Genomic DNA, 26,577 nt, shown 5'->3' on the forward strand with positions numbered 1-26,577 from the left:
GATCGGAGGTTGAGTGTAGGTAGGTAACGGGAGACCATGTCACAGATGTATGGAGGAGACAGGTTGTGGATGGCTTTGTACGTCATTGTAAGGCTATGTGCACAGGTAGGAAATGTGGTGCAGAATTTTCTGCACAAAATCCGGATCTCCTGGCAGAATACGCAGCTACGGATTTACCGCGGTTTTGCCGCGGAATTGATGCGGATTTTGTGGGGATTTTCTGCAGTTTTTGCCACTGCGGATTTTTATCATGGAGGGGTGCAGAAACGCTTGCAGATCCGTACAAAAGAAGTGACATGCACTTCTTTGAAATCCGCAGCAATTCCGCACTGATTTTTCTGCACAACTTTTTTTTACCCATTAATTTACATTGTACTGTAAATCACAGTGCGGATCTGCAGCGTTTCTGCACGGAAAAATCCGCAGCAAATCCACATCGTGTGCACATAGCCTAAGGGTTTTGAACTGGAGTCTCTGGGTGATAGGAAGCCAGTGAAGGGCTTGGCATAGGGGAGAGGCTGAGGAATTGCGGGGAGACATGTAGATTAGTCGGGCAGCAGAGTGTAGGATGGATTGGAGTGGTGCCAGAGTGCTAGAGGGGAGGCCAGAGAGTAGGAGGTTGCAGTAGTCAAGACGGGAGATGATGAGGGCATGTACTAGGGTTTTTGTGGTGTCGCGGTCAAGGAATGCGCGGATCCAGGGAATATATTTGAGTTTGAGACGGCAGGAGGAGGCACGGGCTTGGATATGTGGCTTGACAGAGATGGCAGAGTTGAGGATAACCCCGAGGCACTGGGCGTATGGGACTGGGGAAAGTGAGCAGCCACTGACATTGATGGATAGGTCTGATGGAGGGGTAGAGTGAGATGGAGGAAAGATGATGAATTCTGTTTTGTCCATGTTCAGTTTTAGAAAGCGAGCAGAAAAGAAGGCCGAGATAGCAGACAGACAGTGTGGGATTTTGGTGAATAAGGAGGTGAGGTCAGGTCCGGATAGGTAGATCTGCGTGTCACCGATGTAGAGATGGTATTGCAAACCGTGGGCTTCTATGAGCTGTCCCAGGCCGAAGGTGTAGATGGAGAAGAGTAGGGGTCCTAGAACTGAGCCTTGAGGAACACTGACAGACGGCGCGAAGTGAGGAGGTGATGTGGGAGAGGGAGACACTGAATATTTGGTCTGTCAGATATGATGAGATCCAGGATAGGGCCAAGTCTGTGATGCCAAGAGATGAGAGGATCTGTAGCAGAAGGGAATGGTCGACAGTGTCGAAGGCAGAAGACAGATCCAGGAGGAGGAGGAAGAGATATCGGGTGATAGCTAGACACAGAGGATGGGTCGAGGGAGGGCTTTTTGAGGATGGGTGTGATCTTGGCATATTTGAAGGATGAGGGGAAGAAACCTGATGTGAGAGAGGTTGAAGAGATGTGTTAGGGTTGGGATGAAGACCTTGGCAAGGTTAGGGATGAGGTGGGACGGGAGCAAGAGCGCAGATGGTGAGGTGAGATCTTTACATGAGGGTGGAGAAGCTGGTTTTGGAGGAACAGGGTTGAGCAGCCAAGAGGGGCGTTGAGCGCTGTGGGCCAAAGCTTTCTCTGATCGTATCGATCTTTTGTTTAAAGAAAGAGGCAAAGTCTTCAGCAGAAATGAGAGGGGAGGGAAAGGGTGTGGGGGGACGGAGTGGAGAATTGAAAGTGTTGGAAGGCTGGGAATTATATGGGCATTATGCAGTGGGTACTATACGGGCATTATGTAGTGGGCATTATATGGCATCACGCAGTGGGCACTATATATGGGCATTATGCAGTGGGTATTATATGGGCATTATGCAGTGGGTATTATATGGGCATTATGCAGTGGGTATTATATGGGCATTATGCAGTGGGTATTATATGGGCATTATGCAGTGGGTATGCTGTATGGTGGCACTATTCATTCACCATGGAGAGGAATTATTCAGCCACTATACGGTGGTATTATTCAGGCACCGTGCAGCGGTATTAGGGTGGTTTCAAATTTGCATCTCTGTGCGCAGCGTATCATCCGCATGCATACCTATCTTTAACATGGTGCACGCAGCGACATACGTTTGCATCATTTGAGATGCATCGTTTCTCGGTGTGCGGCGGGGTCTGTTGCATTTTTGGAAGCGCCAAAAATCCATCAAATATGCGCAGTCATGCGCATGCGGACGAGTACATTACAAAAACGCATTACTGTCTATGGGAAAGCATTACTGTCTATGGGAAAGCATTACTGTCTATGGGAAAGCAAGTCCTTCCATATGCACGAGTTCGATGTGCTTGTGTACTTCACATGTCCAGGAACTGAATGAGACACGGCCTCCTGGAAATATCGAGCGCATGTGCATTAAATGCAAACGCAGGCAAAAAACGCAAACGCATACAAACGCATGCACACACAGTGTGTTTTTTTGCCGTCATGCATAAGCGGATACAGATAAAAATTGCTGTGTAAACATGCGGTTTTACATGCGGTTTTGCAGATGATACGCTGCGCACATATAATGTGAACTTATTTAGGTATGATAAGGTGGTAATATTCGGGCACTATGCAGTCGTAGCCATCGTGCACCCTATGGTGGTAGTATTGGGGGGCAGTAATAACAGCATTTTGCAGCTCCTGCCCAGTGCCACTCACACCCGGCGCCATGCTGCGGTGCCACCACAACCTCTGGGCAGGTAGAAGCCATTAATGCTCGGGAGTGGCTGCCTGCAGGTCCACATGGGGTTAATGACAGGAAGTCCAGAGCCACCATCGCCCCACATGACAGGTTCCCGTACTCTGCACAGCCCGGTGGCCGCAGTGCAGCAGAGCGCCTCTCCCGGCTGCAGCACGCGTGTCTGCCGATGTGCCCGGCCTCTCTCACCTGGCTTCACCGGCTTAGGTGGCGGCTTGGACATGGCGTGAGCAGGGCTGGTGTCCCGGTGCAGGCTGCGGAGGGACCGAGGGTGAGGGTGTCACTGTCCGGGCTGACAATGAGGAAGTGAGCGCTCCACCGCGGGAGGAGGGGCCTGAGCGTCACCGCCCTCATCCACGCAAGCAGGAGAGTCCACGGGCCAAAACACTACGCGCGTGTACACAGGGAGCACACTGCAGGTATACACAAGCGGCACACTACAGTTATACACAAGCGGCACACTGCAGGTATACACAAGCGGCACACTGCAGGTATACACAGGGAGCACACTACAGGTATACACAAGCGGCACACTGCAGGTATACACAGGGAGCACACTGCAGGTATACACAGGGAGCACACTGCAGGTATACACAAGCGGCACACTGCAGGTATACACAGGGAGCACACTACAGGTATACACAGGGAGCACACTGCAGGTATACACAGGGAGCACACTGCAGGTATACACAGGGAGCACACTGCAGGTATACACAAGCGGCACACTGCAGGTATACACAGGGAGCACACTGCAGGTATACACAGGGAGCACACTGCAGGTATACACAAGCGGCACACTGCAGGTATACACAGGGAGCACACTGCAGGTATACACAAGCGGCACACTACAGGTATACACAAGCGGCACACTACAGGTATACACAGGGAGCACACTGCAGGTATACACAGGGAGCACACTGCAGGTATACACAAGCGGCACACTGCAGGTATACACAAGCGGCACACTGCAGGTATACACAAGCGGAACACTGCAGGTATACACAAGCGGCACACTGCAGGTATACACAAGCGGCACACTGCAGGTATACACAGAGCACACTGCAGGTATACACAGGGAGCACACTGCAGGTATACACAGGCGGCACACTGCAGGTATACACAGGCGGCACACTGCAGGTATACACAAGCGGCACACTGCAGGTATACACAAGCGGCACACTGCAGGTATACACAGGCGGCACACTGCAGGTATACACAGGGAGCACACTGCAGGTATACACAAGCGGCACACTACAGGTATACACAAGCGGCACACTGCAGGTATACACAAGCGGCACACTACAGGTATACACAAGCGGCACACTGCAGGTATACACAAGCGGCACACTGCAGGTATACACAGGGAGCACACTGCAGGTATACACAAGCGGCACACTGCAGGTATACACAAGCGGCACACTGCAGGTATACACAGGGAGCACACTGCAGGTATACACAGGGAGCACACTGCAGGTATACACAGGGAGCACACTGCAGGTATACACAAGCGGCACACTACAGGTATACACAGGGAGCACACTGCAGGTATACACAAGCGGCACACTGCAGGTATACACAGGGAGCACACTGCAGGTATACACAGGGAGCACACTGCAGGTATACACAAGCGGCACACTGCAGGTATACACAGGGAGCACACTGCAGGTATACACAGGGAGCACACTGCAGGTATACACAAGCGGCACACTGCAGGTATACACAAGCGGCACACTGCAGGTATACACAAGCGGAACACTGCAGGTATACACAGGGAGCACACTGCAGGTATACACAGGCGGCACACTGCAGGTATACACAAGCGGCACACTGCAGGTATACACAAGCGGCACACTGCAGGTATACACAGGGAGCACACTGCAGGTATACACAAGCGGCACACTCCAGGTATACACAGGGAGCACACTGCAGGTATACACAAGCGGCACACTGCAGGTATACACAAGCGGAACACTACAGGTATACACAAGCGGAACACTGCAGGTATACACAGGGAGCACACTGCAGGTATACACAAGCGGCACACTCCAGGTATACACAGGGAGCACACTGCAGGTATACACAAGCGGCACACTGCAGGTATACACAAGCGGAACACTACAGGTATACACAAGCGGAACACTGCAGGTATACACAGGGAGCACACTGCAGGTATACACAAGCGGCACACTGCAGGTATACACAAGCGGCACACTGCAGGTATACACAGGGAGCACACTGCAGGTATACACAGGGAGCACACTGCAGGTATACACAAGCGGCACACTGCAGGTATACACAGGGAGCACACTGCAGGTATACACAGGGAGCACACTGCAGGTATACACAAGGAGCACACTGCAGGTATACACAAGCGGCACACTGCAGGTATACACAAGGAGCACACTGCAGGTATACACAAGCGGCACACTGCAGGTATACACAAGGAGCACACTGCAGGTATACACAAGCGGCACACTGCAGGTATACACAGGCGGCACACTGCAGGTATACACAGGGAGCACACTGCAGGTATACACAAGCAGCACACTGCAGGTATACACAAGGAGCACACTGCAGGTATACACAAGCGGCACACTGCAGGTATACACAGGGAGCACACTGCAGGTATACACAAGCGGCACACTGCAGGTATACACAGGGAGCACACTGCAGGTATACACAGGGAGCACACTGCAGGTATACACAAGCGGCACACTGCAGGTATACATAAGCGGCACACTGCAGGTATACACAAGCGGCACACTGCAGGTATACACAAGCGGCACACTGCAGGTATACACAAGCGGCACACTGCAGGTATACACAAGCGGCACACTGCAGGTATACACAAGCGGCACACTGCAGGTATACACAGGGAGCACACTGCAGGTATACACAGGGAGCACACTGCAGGTATACACAGGGAGCACACTGCAGGTATACACAAGCGGCACACTACAGGTATACACAGGGAGCACACTGCAGGTATACACAAGCGGCACACTGCAGGTATACACAGGGAGCACACTGCAGGTATACACAGGGAGCACACTGCAGGTATACACAAGCGGCACACTGCAGGTATACACAGGGAGCACACTGCAGGTATACACAGGGAGCACACTGCAGGTATACACAAGCGGCACACTGCAGGTATACACAAGCGGCACACTGCAGGTATACACAAGCGGAACACTGCAGGTATACACAGGGAGCACACTGCAGGTATACACAGGCGGCACACTGCAGGTATACACAAGCGGCACACTGCAGGTATACACAAGCGGCACACTGCAGGTATACACAGGGAGCACACTGCAGGTATACACAAGCGGCACACTCCAGGTATACACAGGGAGCACACTGCAGGTATACACAAGCGGCACACTGCAGGTATACACAAGCGGAACACTACAGGTATACACAAGCGGAACACTGCAGGTATACACAGGGAGCACACTGCAGGTATACACAAGCGGCACACTCCAGGTATACACAGGGAGCACACTGCAGGTATACACAAGCGGCACACTGCAGGTATACACAAGCGGAACACTACAGGTATACACAAGCGGAACACTGCAGGTATACACAGGGAGCACACTGCAGGTATACACAAGCGGCACACTGCAGGTATACACAAGCGGCACACTGCAGGTATACACAGGGAGCACACTGCAGGTATACACAGGGAGCACACTGCAGGTATACACAAGCGGCACACTGCAGGTATACACAGGGAGCACACTGCAGGTATACACAGGGAGCACACTGCAGGTATACACAAGGAGCACACTGCAGGTATACACAAGCGGCACACTGCAGGTATACACAGGGAGCACACTGCAGGTATACACAAGCGGCACACTACAGGTATACACAAGCGGCACACTGCAGGTATACACAGGGAGCACACTGCAGGTATACACAAGCGGCACACTACAGGTATACACAAGCGGCACACTGCAGGTATACACAAGCGGCACACTACAGGTATACACAAGCGGCACACTGCAGGTATACACAAGCGGCACACTGCAGGTATACACAGGGAGCACACTGCAGGTATACACAAGCGGCACACTGCAGGTATACACAAGCGGCACACTGCAGGTATACACAGGGAGCACACTGCAGGTATACACAGGGAGCACACTGCAGGTATACACAGGGAGCACACTGCAGGTATACACAAGCGGCACACTACAGGTATACACAGGGAGCACACTGCAGGTATACACAAGCGGCACACTGCAGGTATACACAGGGAGCACACTGCAGGTATACACAGGGAGCACACTGCAGGTATACACAAGCGGCACACTGCAGGTATACACAGGGAGCACACTGCAGGTATACACAGGGAGCACACTGCAGGTATACACAAGCGGCACACTGCAGGTATACACAAGCGGCACACTGCAGGTATACACAAGCGGAACACTGCAGGTATACACAGGGAGCACACTGCAGGTATACACAGGCGGCACACTGCAGGTATACACAAGCGGCACACTGCAGGTATACACAAGCGGCACACTGCAGGTATACACAGGGAGCACACTGCAGGTATACACAAGCGGCACACTCCAGGTATACACAGGGAGCACACTGCAGGTATACACAAGCGGCACACTGCAGGTATACACAAGCGGAACACTACAGGTATACACAAGCGGAACACTGCAGGTATACACAGGGAGCACACTGCAGGTATACACAAGCGGCACACTCCAGGTATACACAGGGAGCACACTGCAGGTATACACAAGCGGCACACTGCAGGTATACACAAGCGGAACACTACAGGTATACACAAGCGGAACACTGCAGGTATACACAGGGAGCACACTGCAGGTATACACAAGCGGCACACTGCAGGTATACACAAGCGGCACACTGCAGGTATACACAGGGAGCACACTGCAGGTATACACAAGCGGCACACTGCAGGTATACACAGGGAGCACACTGCAGGTATACACAGGGAGCACACTGCAGGTATACACAAGGAGCACACTGCAGGTATACACAAGCGGCACACTGCAGGTATACACAAGGAGCACACTGCAGGTATACACAAGCGGCACACTGCAGGTATACACAAGGAGCACACTGCAGGTATACACAAGCGGCACACTGCAGGTATACACAGGCGGCACACTGCAGGTATACACAGGGAGCACACTGCAGGTATACACAAGCAGCACACTGCAGGTATACACAAGGAGCACACTGCAGGTATACACAAGCGGCACACTGCAGGTATACACAGGGAGCACACTGCAGGTATACACAAGCGGCACACTGCAGGTATACACAGGGAGCACACTGCAGGTATACACAGGGAGCACACTGCAGGTATACACAAGCGGCACACTGCAGGTATACATAAGCGGCACACTGCAGGTATACACAAGCGGCACACTGCAGGTATACACAAGCGGCACACTGCAGGTATACACAAGCGGCACACTGCAGGTATACACAAGCGGCACACTGCAGGTATACACAAGCGGCACACTGCAGGTATACACAGGGAGCACACTGCAGGTATACACAGGGAGCACACTGCAGGTATACACAGGGAGCACACTGCAGGTATACACAAGCGGCACACTACAGGTATACACAGGGAGCACACTGCAGGTATACACAAGCGGCACACTGCAGGTATACACAGGGAGCACACTGCAGGTATACACAGGGAGCACACTGCAGGTATACACAAGCGGCACACTGCAGGTATACACAGGGAGCACACTGCAGGTATACACAGGGAGCACACTGCAGGTATACACAAGCGGCACACTGCAGGTATACACAAGCGGCACACTGCAGGTATACACAAGCGGAACACTGCAGGTATACACAGGGAGCACACTGCAGGTATACACAGGCGGCACACTGCAGGTATACACAAGCGGCACACTGCAGGTATACACAAGCGGCACACTGCAGGTATACACAGGGAGCACACTGCAGGTATACACAAGCGGCACACTCCAGGTATACACAGGGAGCACACTGCAGGTATACACAAGCGGCACACTGCAGGTATACACAAGCGGAACACTACAGGTATACACAAGCGGAACACTGCAGGTATACACAGGGAGCACACTGCAGGTATACACAAGCGGCACACTCCAGGTATACACAGGGAGCACACTGCAGGTATACACAAGCGGCACACTGCAGGTATACACAAGCGGAACACTACAGGTATACACAAGCGGAACACTGCAGGTATACACAGGGAGCACACTGCAGGTATACACAAGCGGCACACTGCAGGTATACACAAGCGGCACACTGCAGGTATACACAGGGAGCACACTGCAGGTATACACAGGGAGCACACTGCAGGTATACACAAGCGGCACACTGCAGGTATACACAGGGAGCACACTGCAGGTATACACAGGGAGCACACTGCAGGTATACACAAGGAGCACACTGCAGGTATACACAAGCGGCACACTGCAGGTATACACAAGGAGCACACTGCAGGTATACACAAGCGGCACACTGCAGGTATACACAAGGAGCACACTGCAGGTATACACAAGCGGCACACTGCAGGTATACACAGGCGGCACACTGCAGGTATACACAGGGAGCACACTGCAGGTATACACAAGCAGCACACTGCAGGTATACACAAGGAGCACACTGCAGGTATACACAAGCGGCACACTGCAGGTATACACAGGGAGCACACTGCAGGTATACACAAGCGGCACACTGCAGGTATACACAGGGAGCACACTGCAGGTATACACAGGGAGCACACTGCAGGTATACACAAGCGGCACACTGCAGGTATACATAAGCGGCACACTGCAGGTATACACAAGCGGCACACTGCAGGTATACACAAGCGGCACACTGCAGGTATACACAAGCGGCACACTGCAGGTATACACAAGCGGCACACTGCAGGTATACACAAGCGGCACACTGCAGGTATACACAGGGAGCACACTGCAGGTATACACAGGGAGCACACTGCAGGTATACACAGGGAGCACACTGCAGGTATACACAAGCGGCACACTACAGGTATACACAGGGAGCACACTGCAGGTATACACAAGCGGCACACTGCAGGTATACACAGGGAGCACACTGCAGGTATACACAGGGAGCACACTGCAGGTATACACAAGCGGCACACTGCAGGTATACACAAGCGGCACACTGCAGGTATACACAAGCGGAACACTGCAGGTATACACAGGGAGCACACTGCAGGTATACACAGGCGGCACACTGCAGGTATACACAAGCGGCACACTGCAGGTATACACAAGCGGCACACTGCAGGTATACACAGGGAGCACACTGCAGGTATACACAAGCGGCACACTCCAGGTATACACAGGGAGCACACTGCAGGTATACACAAGCGGCACACTGCAGGTATACACAAGCGGAACACTACAGGTATACACAAGCGGAACACTGCAGGTATACACAGGGAGCACACTGCAGGTATACACAAGCGGCACACTCCAGGTATACACAGGGAGCACACTGCAGGTATACACAAGCGGCACACTGCAGGTATACACAAGCGGAACACTACAGGTATACACAAGCGGAACACTGCAGGTATACACAGGGAGCACACTGCAGGTATACACAAGCGGCACACTGCAGGTATACACAAGCGGCACACTGCAGGTATACACAGGGAGCACACTGCAGGTATACACAGGGAGCACACTGCAGGTATACACAAGCGGCACACTGCAGGTATACACAGGGAGCACACTGCAGGTATACACAGGGAGCACACTGCAGGTATACACAAGGAGCACACTGCAGGTATACACAAGCGGCACACTGCAGGTATACACAAGGAGCACACTGCAGGTATACACAAGCGGCACACTGCAGGTATACACAAGGAGCACACTGCAGGTATACACAAGCGGCACACTGCAGGTATACACAGGCGGCACACTGCAGGTATACACAGGGAGCACACTGCAGGTATACACAAGCAGCACACTGCAGGTATACACAAGGAGCACACTGCAGGTATACACAAGCGGCACACTGCAGGTATACACAGGGAGCACACTGCAGGTATACACAAGCGGCACACTGCAGGTATACACAGGGAGCACACTGCAGGTATACACAGGGAGCACACTGCAGGTATACACAAGCGGCACACTGCAGGTATACATAAGCGGCACACTGCAGGTATACACAAGCGGCACACTGCAGGTATACACAAGCGGCACACTACAGGTATACACAAGCGGCACACTGCAGGTATACACAAGCGGCACACTGCAGGTATACACAAGCGGCACACTACAGGTATACACAAGCGGCACACTGCAGGTATACACAAGCGGCACACTGCAGGTATACACAGGCGGCACACTACAGGTATACACAAGCGGCACACTACAGGTATACACAGGGAGCACACTGCAGGTATACACAAGCGGCACACTACAGGTATACACAGGGAGCACACTGCAGGTATACACAGGGAGCACACTGCAGGTATACACAAGCGGCACACTGCAGGTATACACAAGCGGCACACTACAGGTATACACAACCGGCACACTGCAGGTATACACAAGCGGCACACTACAGGTATACACAAGCGGCACACTACAGGTATACACAAGCGGCACACTACAGGTATACACAGGGAGCACACTGCAGGTATACACAGGGAGCACACTACAGGTATACACAAGCGGCACACTGCAGGTATACACAAGCGGCACACTACAGGTATACACAGGGAGCACACTGCAGGTATACACAGGGAGCACACTGCAGGTATACACAGGGAGCACACTACAGGTATACACAGGGAGCACACTACAGGTATACACAGGCGGCACACTGCAGGTATACACAAGCGGCACACTACAGGTATACACAAGCGGCACACTGCAGGTATACACAAGCGGCACACTACAGGTATACACAAGCGGCACACTACAGGTATACACAAGCGGCACACTACAGGTATACACAGGGAGCACACTGCAGGTATACACAGGGAGCAAACTACAGGTATACACAAGCGACACACTGCAGGTATACACAAGCGGCACACTACAGGTATACACAGGGAGCACACTGCAGGTATACACAGGGAGCAAACTACAGGTATACACAAGCGGCACACTGCAGGTATACACAAGCGGCACACTACAGGTATACACAAGCGGCACACTGCAGGTATACACAAGCGGCACACTACAGGTATACACAGGGAGCACACTGCAGGTATACACAAGCGGCACACTACAGGTATACACAGGGAGCAAACTACAGGTATACACAAGCGGCACACTGCAGGTATACACAGGCGGCACACTGCAGGTATACACAGGGAGCACACTACAGGTATACACAGGCGGCACACTACAGGTATACACAGGCGGCACACTACAGGTATACACAAGCGGCACACTACAGGTATACACAGGCGGCACACTGCAGGTATACACAGGCGGCACACTGCAGGTATACACAGGGAGCACACTACAGGTATACACAGGGAGCACACTACAGGTATACACAGGCGGCACACTACAGGTATACACAGGCGGCACACTACAGGTATACACAGGGAGCACACTGCAGGTGTACACAGGCGGCACACTGCAGGTATACACAGGGAGCACACTACAGGTATACACAAGCGGCACACTGCAGGTATACACAGGGAGCACACTACAGGTATACACAAGCGGCACACTGCAGGTATACACAGGGAGCACACTGCAGGTATACACAGGCGGCACACTACAGGTATACACAGGGAGCACACTGCAGGTATACACAGGGAGCACACTACAGGTATACACAGGCGGCACACTACAGGTATACACAGGCGGCACACTACAGGTATACACAGGGAGCACACTGCAGATATACACAGGCGGCACACTGCAGGTATACACAGGCGGCACACTGCAGGTATACACAGGGAGCACACTACAGGTATACACAGGCGGCACACTACAGGTATACACAGGCGGCACACTACAGGTATACACAAGCGGCACACTACAGGTATACACAGGCGGCACACTGCAGGTATACACAGGCGGCACACTGCAGGTATACACAGGGAGCGCACTACAGGTATACACAGGGAGCACACTACAGGTATACACAGGCGGCACACTACAGGTATACACAGGCGGCACACTACAGGTATACACAGGGAGCACACTGCAGGTGTACACAGGCGGCACACTGCAGGTATACACAGGGAGCACACTACAGGTATACACAAGCGGCACACTGCAGGTATACACAGGGAGCACACTACAGGTATACACAAGCGGCACACTGCAGGTATACACAGGCGGCACACTGCAGGTATACACAGGGAGCACACTACAGGTATTCACAGGCGGCACACTACAGGTATACACAGGGAGCACACTACAGGTATACACAGGCGGCACACTGCAGGTATACACAGGCGGCACACTACAGGTATACACAGGGAGCACACTACAGGTATACACAGGCGGCACACTACAGGTATACACAGGCGGCACACTACAGGTATACACAGGGAGCACACTGCAGGTGTACACAGGCGGCACACTGCAGGTATACACAGGGAGCACACTACAGGTATACACAAGCGGCACACTGCAGGTATACACAGGCGGCACACTGCAGGTATACACAGGGAGCACACTACAGGTATACACAGGCGGCACACTACAGGTATACACAGGCGGCACACTGCAGGTATACACAGGGGGCACACTACAGGTATACACAGGCGGCACACTACAGGTATACACAGGCGGCACACTACAGGTATACACAGGCGGCACACTACAGGTATACACAGGCGGCACACTACAGGTATACACAGGCGGCACACTGCAGGTATACACAGGCGGCACACTGCAGGTATACACAGGGAGCACACTACAGGTATACACAGGGAGCACACTACAGGTATACACAGGGAGCACACTGCAGGTATACACAGGCGGCACACTACAGGTATACACAGGCGGCACACTGCAGGTATACACAGGGGGCACACTACAGGTATACACAGGCGGCACACTACAGGTATACACAGGGAGCACACTGCAGGTATACACAGGGAGCAAACTACAGGTATACACAAGCGGCACACTGCAGGTATACACAAGCGGCACACTACAGGTATACACAGGGAGCACACTGCAGGTATACACAGGGAGCAAACTACAGGTATACACAAGCGGCACACTGCAGGTATACACAAGCGGCACACTACAGGTATACACAAGCGGCACACTGCAGGTATACACAAGCGGCACACTACAGGTATACACAGGGAGCACACTGCAGGTATACACAGGGAGCAAACTACAGGTATACACAAGCGGCACACTGCAGGTATACACAAGCGGCACACTACAGGTATACACAGGGAGCACACTGCAGGTATACACAGGGAGCACACTGCAGGTATACACAAGCGGCACACTGCAGGTATACACAAGCGGCACACTGCAGGTATACACAAGCGGCACACTGCAGGTATACACAAGCGGCACACTACAGGTATACACAAGCGGCACACTGCAGGTATACACAAGCGGCACACTGCAGGTATACACAAGCGGCACACTACAGGTATACACAAGCGGCACACTGCAGGTATACACAAGCGGCACACTGCAGGTATACACAGGCGGCACACTACAGGTATACACAAGCGGCACACTACAGGTATACACAGGGAGCACACTGCAGGTATACACAAGCGGCACACTGCAGGTATACACAGGGAGCACACTGCAGGTATACACAGGGAGCACACTGCAGGTATACACAAGCGGCACACTGCAGGTATACACAAGCGGCACACTACAGGTATACACAAGCGGCACACTGCAGGTATACACAAGCGGCACACTACAGGTATACACAAGCGGCACACTACAGGTATACACAAGCGGCACACTACAGGTATACACAGGGAGCACACTGCAGGTATACACAGGGAGCAAACTACAGGTATACACAAGCGGCACACTGCAGGTATACACAAGCGGCACACTACAGGTATACACAGGGAGCACACTGCAGGTATACACAGGGAGCACACTGCAGGTATACACAGGGAGCACACTACAGGTATACACAGGGAGCACACTACAGGTATACACAGGCGGCACACTGCAGGTATACACAAGCGGCACACTACAGGTATACACAAGCGGCACACTGCAGGTATACACAAGCGGCACACTACAGGTATACACAAGCGGCACACTACAGGTATACACAAGCGGCACACTACAGGTATACACAGGGAGCACACTGCAGGTATACACAGGGAGCAAACTACAGGTATACACAAGCGACACACTGCAGGTATACACAAGCGGCACACTACAGGTATACACAGGGAGCACACTGCAGGTATACACAGGGAGCAAACTACAGGTATACACAAGCGGCACACTGCAGGTATACACAAGCGGCACACTACAGGTATACACAAGCGGCACACTGCAGGTATACACAAGCGGCACACTACAGGTATACACAGGGAGCACACTGCAGGTATACACAAGCGGCACACTACAGGTATACACAGGGAGCAAACTACAGGTATACACAAGCGGCACACTGCAGGTATACACAGGCGGCACACTGCAGGTATACACAGGGAGCACACTACAGGTATACACAGGCGGCACACTACAGGTATACACAGGCGGCACACTACAGGTATACACAAGCGGCACACTACAGGTATACACAGGCGGCACACTGCAGGTATACACAGGCGGCACACTGCAGGTATACACAGGGAGCACACTACAGGTATACACAGGGAGCACACTACAGGTATACACAGGCGGCACACTACAGGTATACACAGGCGGCACACTACAGGTATACACAGGGAGCACACTGCAGGTGTACACAGGCGGCACACTGCAGGTATACACAGGGAGCACACTACAGGTATACACAAGCGGCACACTGCAGGTATACACAGGGAGCACACTACAGGTATACACAAGCGGCACACTGCAGGTATACACAGGGAGCACACTGCAGGTATACACAGGCGGCACACTACAGGTATACACAGGGAGCACACTGCAGGTATACACAGGGAGCACACTACAGGTATACACAGGCGGCACACTACAGGTATACACAGGCGGCACACTACAGGTATACACAGGGAGCACACTGCAGATATACACAGGCGGCACACTGCAGGTATACACAGGCGGCACACTGCAGGTATACACAGGGAGCACACTACAGGTATACACAGGCGGCACACTACAGGTATACACAGGCGGCACACTACAGGTATACACAAGCGGCACACTACAGGTATACACAGGCGGCACACTGCAGGTATACACAGGCGGCACACTGCAGGTATACACAGGGAGCGCACTACAGGTATACACAGGGAGCGCACTACAGGTATACACAGGCGGCACACTACAGGTATACACAGGCGGCACACTACAGGTATACACAGGGAGCACACTGCAGGTGTACACAGGCGGCACACTGCAGGTATACACAGGGAGCACACTACAGGTATACACAAGCGGCACACTGCAGGTATACACAGGGAGCACACTACAGGTATACACAAGCGGCACACTGCAGGTATACACAGGCGGCACACTGCAGGTATACACAGGGAGCACACTACAGGTATACACAGGCGGCACACTACAGGTATACACAGGCGGCACACTACAGGTATACACAGGGAGCACACTACAGGTATACACAGGCGGCACACTGCAGGTATACACAGGCGGCACACTACAGGTATACACAGGGAGCACACTACAGGTATACACAGGCGGCACACTACAGGTATACAAAGGCGGCACACTACAGGTATACACAGGGAGCACACTGCAGGTGTACACAGGCGGCACACTGCAGGTATACACAGGGAGCACACTACAGGTATACACAAGCGGCACACTGCAGGTATACACAGGGAGCACACTACAGGTATACACAAGCGGCACACTGCAGGTATACACAGGCGGCACACTGCAGGTATACACAGGGAGCACACTACAGGTATACACAGGCGGCACACTACAGGTATACACAGGCGGCACACTACAGGTATACACAGGGAGCACACTACAGGTATACACAGGGAGCACACTACAGGTATACACAGGCGGCACACTACAGGTATACACAGGCGGCACACTACAGGTATACACAGGCGGCACACTACAGGTATACACAGGCGGCACACTGCAGGTATACACAGGGAGCACACTACAGGTATACACAGGGAGCACACTACAGGTATACACAGGGAGCACACTGCAGGTATACACAGGCGGCACACTGCAGGTATACACAGGCGGCACACTGCAGGTATACACAGGGGGCACACTACAGGTATACACAGGGAGCACACTACAGGTATACACAGGCGGCACACTACAGGTATACACAGGCGGCACACTACAGGTATACACAGGCGGCACACTACAGGTATACACAAGCGGCACACTGCAGGTATACACAGGCGGCACACTGCAGGTATACACAGGGAGCACACTACAGGTATACACAGGGAGCACACTACAGGTATACACAGGGAGCACACTGCAGGTATACACAGGCGGCACACTACAGGTATACACAGGCGGCACATTGCAGGTATACACAGGGGGCACACTACAGGTATACACAGGCGGCACACTACAGGTATACACAGGGAGCACACTGCAGGTATACACAGGGAGCAAACTACAGGTATACACAAGCGGCACACTGCAGGTATACACAAGCGGCACACTACAGGTATACACAGGGAGCACACTGCAGGTATACACAGGGAGCAAACTACAGGTATACACAAGCGGCACACTGCAGGTATACACAAGCGGCACACTACAGGTATACACAAGCGGCACACTGCAGGTATACACAAGCGGCACACTACAGGTATACACAGGGAGCACACTGCAGGTATACACAGGGAGCAAACTACAGGTATACACAAGCGGCACACTGCAGGTATACACAAGCGGCACACTACAGGTATACACAGGGAGCACACTGCAGGTATACACAAGCGGCACACTACAGGTATACACAAGCGGCACACTGCAGGTATACACAAGCGGCACACTACAGGTATACACAGGGAGCACACTGCAGGTATACACAGGGAGCAAACTACAGGTATACACAAGCGGCACACTGCAGGTATACACAAGCGGCACACTACAGGTATACACAGGGAGCACACTGCAGGTATACACAAGCGGCACACTACAGGTATACACAGGGAGCAAACTACAGGTATACACAAGCGGCACACTGCAGGTATACACAGGCGGCACACTGCAGGTATACACAGGGAGCACACTACAGGTATACACAGGCGGCACACTACAGGTATACACAGGCGGCACACTACAGGTATACACAGGCGGCACACTACAGGTATACACAGGCGGCACACTGCAGGTATACACAGGCGGCACACTGCAGGTATACACAGGGAGCACACTACAGGTATACACAGGGAGCACACTACAGGTATACACAGGCGGCACACTACAGGTATACACAGGCGGCACACTACAGGTATACACAGGGAGCACACTGCAGGTGTACACAGGCGGCACACTGCAGGTATACACAGGGAGCACACTACAGGTATACACAAGCGGCACACTGCAGGTATACACAGGGAGCACACTACAGGTATACACAAGCGGCACACTGCAGGTATACACAGGGAGCACACTGCAGGTATACACAGGCGGTACACTACAGGTATACACAGGGAGCACACTGCAGGTATACACAGGGAGCACACTACAGGTATACACAGGCGGCACACTACAGGTATACACAGGCGGCACACTACAGGTATACACAGGGAGCACACTGCAGATATACACAGGCGGCACACTGCAGGTATACACAGGCGGCACACTGCAGGTATACACAGGGAGCACACTACAGGTATACACAGGCGGCACACTACAGGTATACACAAGCGGCACACTACAGGTATACACAGGCGGCACACTGCAGGTATACACAGGCGGCACACTGCAGGTATACACAGGGAGCGCACTACAGGTATACACAGGGAGCACACTACAGGTATACACAGGCGGCACACTACAGGTATACACAGGCGGCACACTACAGGTATACACAGGGAGCACACTGCAGGTGTACACAGGCGGCACACTGCAGGTATACACAGGGAGCACACTACAGGTATACACAAGCGGCACACTGCAGGTATACACAGGGAGCACACTACAGGTATACACAAGCGGCACACTGCAGGTATACACAGGCGGCACACTGCAGGTATACACAGGGAGCACACTACAGGTATACACAGGCGGCACACTACAGGTATACACAGGCGGCACACTACAGGTATACACAGGGAGCACACTACAGGTATACACAGGCGGCACACTGCAGGTATACACAGGCGGCACACTACAGGTATACACAGGGAGCACACTACAGGTATACACAGGCGGCACACTACAGGTATACACAGGCGGCACACTACAGGTATACACAGGGAGCACACTGCAGGTGTACACAGGCGGCACACTGCAGGTATACACAGGGAGCACACTACAGGTATACACAAGCGGCACACTGCAGGTATACACAGGGAGCACACTACAGGTATACACAAGCGGCACACTGCAGGTATACACAGGCGGCACACTGCAGGTATACACAGGGAGCACACTACAGGTATACACAGGCGGCACACTACAGGTATACACAGGCGGCACACTACAGGTATACACAGGGAGCACACTACAGGTATACACAGGGAGCACACTACAGGTATACACAGGCGGCACACTACAGGTATACACAGGCGGCACACTACAGGTATACACAGGCGGCACACTACAGGTATACACAGGCGGCACACTTCAGGTATACACAGGGAGCACACTACAGGTATACACAGGGAGCACACTACAGGTATACACAGGGAGCACACTGCAGGTATACACAGGCGGCACACTACAGGTATACACAGGCGGCACACTGCAGGTATACACAGGGGGCACACTACAGGTATACACAGGCGGCACACTACAGGTATACACAGGCGGCACACTACAGGTATACACAGGGAGCACACTGCAGGTATACACAGGCGGCACACTACAGGTATACACAGGCGGCACACTACAGGTATACACAGGGAGCACACTACAGGTATACACAGGCGGCACACTGCAGGTATACACAGGGAGCACACTACAGGTATACACAGGGAGCACACTACAGGTATACACAGGGAGCACACTACAGGTATACACAGGGAGCACACTACAGGTATACACAGGCGGCACACTACAGGTATACACAGGCGGCACACTACAGGTATACACAGGCGGCACACTACAGGTATACACAGGCGGCACACTGCAGGTATACACAGGCGGCACACTGCAGGTATACACAGGGAGCACACTACAGGTATACACAGGGAGCACACTACAGGTATACACAGGGAGCACACTGCAGGTATACACAGGTGGCACACTACAGGTATACACAGGCGGCACACTGCAGGTATACACAGGGGGCACACTACAGGTATACACAGGCGGCACACTACAGGTATACACAGGCGGCACACTACAGGTATACACAGGGAGCACACTGCAGGTATACACAGGCGGCACACTACAGGTATACACAGGCGGCACACTACAGGTATACACAGGGAGCACACTACAGGTATACACAGGCGGCACACTGCAGGTATACACAGGGAGCACACTACAGGTATACACAGGGAGCACACTACAGGTATACACAGGGAGCACACTACAGGTATACACAGGGAGCACACTACAGGTATACACAGGCGGCACACTACAGGTATACACAGGCGGCACACTGCAGGTATACACAGGGAGCACACTGCAGGTATGCACAGGGGGCACACTACAGGAATACACAGGCGGCACACTACAGGTATACACAGGCGGCACACTACAGGTATACACAGGGAGCACACTGCAGGTATACACAGGCGGCACACTACAGGTATACACAGGCGGCACACTACAGGTATACACAGGGAGCACACTGCAGGTATACACAGGCGGAACACTACAGGTATACACAGGCGGCACACTGCAGGTATACACAGGGAGCACACTGCAGGTATACACAGGGAGCACACTACAGGTATACACAGGGAGCACACTACAGGTATACACAGGCGGCACACTACAGGTATACACAGGCGGCACACTACAGGTATACACAGGGAGCACACTGCAGGTATACACAGGGAGCACACTGCAGGTATACACAGGCGGCACACTGCAGGTATACACAAGCGGCACACTGCAGGTATACACAGGGAGCACACTGCAGGTATACACAGGGAGCACACTGCAGGTATACACAGGGAGCACATTACAGGTATACACAGACGGCACACTGCAGGTATACACAGGCGGCACACTGCAGGTATACACAGGCGGCACACTGCAAGTATACACAGGGAGCACATTACAGGTATACACAAGCGGCACACTGCAGGTATACACAAGCGGCACACTGCAGGTATACACAGGCGGCACACTGCAGGTATACACAGGGAGCACACTACAGGTATACACAGGCGGCACACTACAGGTACACACAGGCGGCACACTACAGGTATACACAGGGAGCACACTGCAGGTATACACAGGCGGCACACTACAGGTATACACAGGCGGCACACTACAGGTATACACAGGCGGCACACTACAGGTATACACAGGCGGCACACTGCAGGTATACACAGGGAGCACACTACAGGTATACACAGGCGGCACACTACAGGTATACACAGGCGGCACACTACAGGTATACACAGGGAGCACACTGCAGATATACACAGGCGGCACACTGCAGGTATACACAGGCTGCACACTGCAGGTATACACAGGGAGCACACTACAGGTATACACAGGCGGCACACTACAGGTATACACAAGCGGCACACTGCAGGTATACACAGGGAGCACACTGCAGGTATACACAGGCGGCACACTACAGGTATACACAGGGAGCACACTACAGGTATACACAGGCGGCACACTGCAGGTATACACAAGCGGCACACTGCAGGTATACACAGGGAGCACACTGCAGGTATACACAGGCGGCACACTACAGGTATACACAGGGAGCACACTGCAGGTATACACAGGGAGCACACTACAGTTATACACAGGCAGCACACTACAGGTATACACAGGCGGCACACTACAGGTATACACAGGGAGCACACTGCAGATATACACAGGCGGCACACTGCAGGTATACACAGGCGGCACACTGCAGGTATACACAGGGAGCACACTACAGGTATACACAGGCGGCACACTACAGGTATACACAAGCGGCACACTGCAGGTATACACAGGGAGCACACTGCAGGTATACACAGGCGGCACACTACAGGTATACACAGGGAGCACACTACAGGTATACACAGGCGGCACACTGCAGGTATACACAAGCGGCACACTGCAGGTATACACAGGGAGCACACTGCAGGTATACACAGGCGGCACACTACAGGTATACACAGGGAGCACACTGCAGGTATACACAGGGAGCACACTACAGGTATACACAGGGAGCACACTACAGGTATACACAGGCGGCACACTACAGGTATACACAGGGAGCACACTGCAGGTATACACAGGGAGCACACTACAGGTATACACAGGGAGCACACTACAGGTATACACAGGCGGCACACTACAGGTATACACAGGCGGCACACTACAGGTATACACAGGGAGCACACTGCAGGTGCACACAGGCGGCACACTGCAGGTATACACAGGGAGCACACTACAGGTATACACAAGCGGCACACTGCAGGTATACACAGGCGGCACACTGCAGGTATACACAGGGAGCACACTACAGGTATACACAGGCGGCACACTACAGGTATACACAGGCGGCACACTGCAGGTATACACAGGGGGCACACTACAGGTATACACAGGCGGCACACTACAGGTATACACAGGCGGCACACTACAGGTATACACAGGCGGCACACTACAGGTATACACAGGCGGCACACTACAGGTATACACAGGCGGCACACTGCAGGTATACACAGGCGGCACACTGCAGGTATACACAGGGAGCACACTACAGGTATACACAGGGAGCACACTACAGGTATACACAGGGAGCACACTGCAGGTATACACAGGCGGCACACTACAGGTATACACAGGCGGCACACTGCAGGTATACACAGGGGGCACACTACAGGTATACACAGGCGGCACACTACAGGTATACACAGGGAGCACACTGCAGGTATACACAGGGAGCAAACTACAGGTATACACAAGCGGCACACTGCAGGTATACACAAGCGGCACACTACAGGTATACACAGGGAGCACACTGCAGGTATACACAGGGAGCAAACTACAGGTATACACAAGCGGCACACTGCAGGTATACACAAGCGGCACACTACAGGTATACACAAGCGGCACACTGCAGGTATACACAAGCGGCACACTACAGGTATACACAGGGAGCACACTGCAGGTATACACAGGGAGCAAACTACAGGTATACACAAGCGGCACACTGCAGGTATACACAAGCGGCACACTACAGGTATACACAGGGAGCACACTGCAGGTATACACAGGGAGCACACTGCAGGTATACACAAGCGGCACACTGCAGGTATACACAAGCGGCACACTGCAGGTATACACAAGCGGCACACTGCAGGTATACACAAGCGGCACACTACAGGTATACACAAGCGGCACACTGCAGGTATACACAAGCGGCACACTGCAGGTATACACAAGCGGCACACTACAGGTATACACAAGCGGCACACTGCAGGTATACACAAGCGGCACACTGCAGGTATACACAGGCGGCACACTACAGGTATACACAAGCGGCACACTACAGGTATACACAGGGAGCACACTGCAGGTATACACAAGCGGCACACTGCAGGTATACACAGGGAGCACACTGCAGGTATACACAGGGAGCACACTGCAGGTATACACAAGCGGCACACTGCAGGTATACACAAGCGGCACACTACAGGTATACACAAGCGGCACACTGCAGGTATACACAAGCGGCACACTACAGGTATACACAAGCGGCACACTACAGGTATACACAAGCGGCACACTACAGGTATACACAGGGAGCACACTGCAGGTATACACAGGGAGCAAACTACAGGTATACACAAGCGGCACACTGCAGGTATACACAAGCGGCAAACTACAGGTATACACAGGGAGCACACTGCAGGTATACACAGGGAGCACACTGCAGGTATACACAGGGAGCACACTACAGGTATACACAGGGAGCACATTACAGGTATACACAGGCGGCACACTGCAGGTATACACAAGCGGCACACTACAGGTATACACAAGCGGCACACTGCAGGTATACACAAGCGGCACACTACAGGTATACACAAGCGGCACACTACAGGTATACACAAGCGGCACACTACAGGTATACACAGGGAGCACACTGCAGGTATACACAGGGAGCAAACTACAGGTATACACAAGCGACACACTGCAGGTATACACAAGCGGCACACTACAGGTATACACAGGGAGCACACTGCAGGTATACACAGGGAGCAAACTACAGGTATACACAAGCGGCACACTGCAGGTATACACAAGCGGCACACTACAGGTATACACAAGCGGCACACTGCAGGTATACACAAGCGGCACACTACAGGTATACACAGGGAGCACACTGCAGGTATACACAAGCGGCACACTACAGGTATACACAGGGAGCAAACTACAGGTATACACAAGCGGCACACTGCAGGTATACACAGGCGGCACACTGCAGGTATACACAGGGAGCACACTACAGGTATACACAGGCGGCACACTACAGGTATACACAGGCGGCACACTACAGGTATACACAAGCGGCACACTACAGGTATACACAGGCGGCACACTGCAGGTATACACAGGCGGCACACTGCAGGTATACACAGGGAGCACACTACAGGTATACACAGGGAGCACACTACAGGTATACACAGGCGGCACACTACAGGTATACACAGGCGGCACACTACAGGTATACACAGGGAGCACACTGCAGGTGTACACAGGCGGCACACTGCAGGTATACACAGGGAGCACACTACAGGTATACACAAGCGGCACACTGCAGGTATACACAGGGAGCACACTACAGGTATACACAAGCGGCACACTGCAGGTATACACAGGGAGCACACTACAGGTATACACAAGCGGCACACTGCAGGTATACACAGGCGGCACACTGCAGGTATACACAGGGAGCACACTACAGGTATACACAGGCGGCACACTACAGGTATACACAGGCGGCACACTACAGGTATACACAGGGAGCACACTGCAGATATACACAGGCGGCACACTGCAGGTATACACAGGCTGCACACTACAGGTATACACAGGGAGCACACTACAGGTATACACAGGGAGCACACTACAGGTATACACAGGCGGCACACTACAGGTATACACAGGCGGCACACTACAGGTATACACAGGCGGCACACTACAGGTATACACAGGCGGCACACTGCAGGTATACACAGGGAGCACACTACAGGTATACACAGGGAGCACACTACAGGTATACACAGGGAGCACACTGCAGGTATACACAGGCGGCACACTACAGGTATACACAGGCGGCACACTGCAGGTATACACAGGGGGCACACTACAGGTATACACAGGCGGCACACTACAGGTATACACAGGCGGCACACTACAGGTATACACAGGCGGCACACTACAGGTATACACAGGCGGCACACTACAGGTATACACAAGCGGCACACTGCAGGTATACACAGGCGGCACACTGCAGGTATACACAGGGAGCACACTACAGGTATACACAGGGAGCACACTACAGGTATACACAGGGAGCACACTGCAGGTATACACAGGCGGCACACTACAGGTATACACAGGCGGCACATTGCAGGTATACACAGGGGGCACACTACAGGTATACACAGGCGGCACACTACAGGTATACACAGGGAGCACACTGCAGGTATACACAGGGAGCAAACTACAGGTATACACAAGCGGCACACTGCAGGTATACACAAGCGGCACACTACAGGTATACACAGGGAGCACACTGCAGGTATACACAGGGAGCAAACTACAGGTATACACAAGCGGCACACTGCAGGTATACACAAGCGGCACACTACAGGTATACACAAGCGGCACACTGCAGGTATACACAAGCGGCACACTACAGGTATACACAGGGAGCACACTGCAGGTATACACAGGGAGCAAACTACAGGTATACACAAGCGGCACACTGCAGGTATACACAAGCGGCACACTACAGGTATACACAGGGAGCACACTGCAGGTATACACAAGCGGCACACTACAGGTATACACAAGCGGCACACTGCAGGTATACACAAGCGGCACACTACAGGTATACACAGGGAGCACACTGCAGGTATACACAGGGAGCAAACTACAGGTATACACAAGCGGCACACTGCAGGTATACACAAGCGGCACACTACAGGTATACACAGGGAGCACACTGCAGGTATACACAAGCGGCACACTACAGGTATACACAGGGAGCAAACTACAGGTATACACAAGCGGCACACTGCAGGTATACACAGGCGGCACACTGCAGGTATACACAGGGAGCACACTACAGGTATACACAGGCGGCACACTACAGGTATACACAGGCGG

General features: G+C 52.9%; 1 protein-coding gene across 1 annotated transcript in view; it reads right to left on the reverse strand.

Moving 5' to 3' along the window:
• The window catches only part of OSTF1 (osteoclast stimulating factor 1), a 68,651-nt gene extending 65,625 nt beyond the window's left edge, over positions 1–3,026 (reverse strand). The window contains exon 1 of the mRNA XM_069763195.1: positions 2,888–3,026. Within this exon, the coding sequence (XP_069619296.1) occupies positions 2,888–2,921 (34 nt within the window). The 5' untranslated portion in view covers positions 2,922–3,026. The remainder of the gene's footprint in view (positions 1–2,887) is intronic.
• Between the last annotated feature and the right edge of the window lie 23,551 nt (positions 3,027–26,577).

The sequence above is a fragment of the Ranitomeya imitator genome, chromosome 1, assembly GCF_032444005.1.
Source record: "Ranitomeya imitator isolate aRanImi1 chromosome 1, aRanImi1.pri, whole genome shotgun sequence".
In the NCBI taxonomy this organism is placed as follows: Eukaryota; Metazoa; Chordata; class Amphibia; order Anura; family Dendrobatidae; genus Ranitomeya; species Ranitomeya imitator.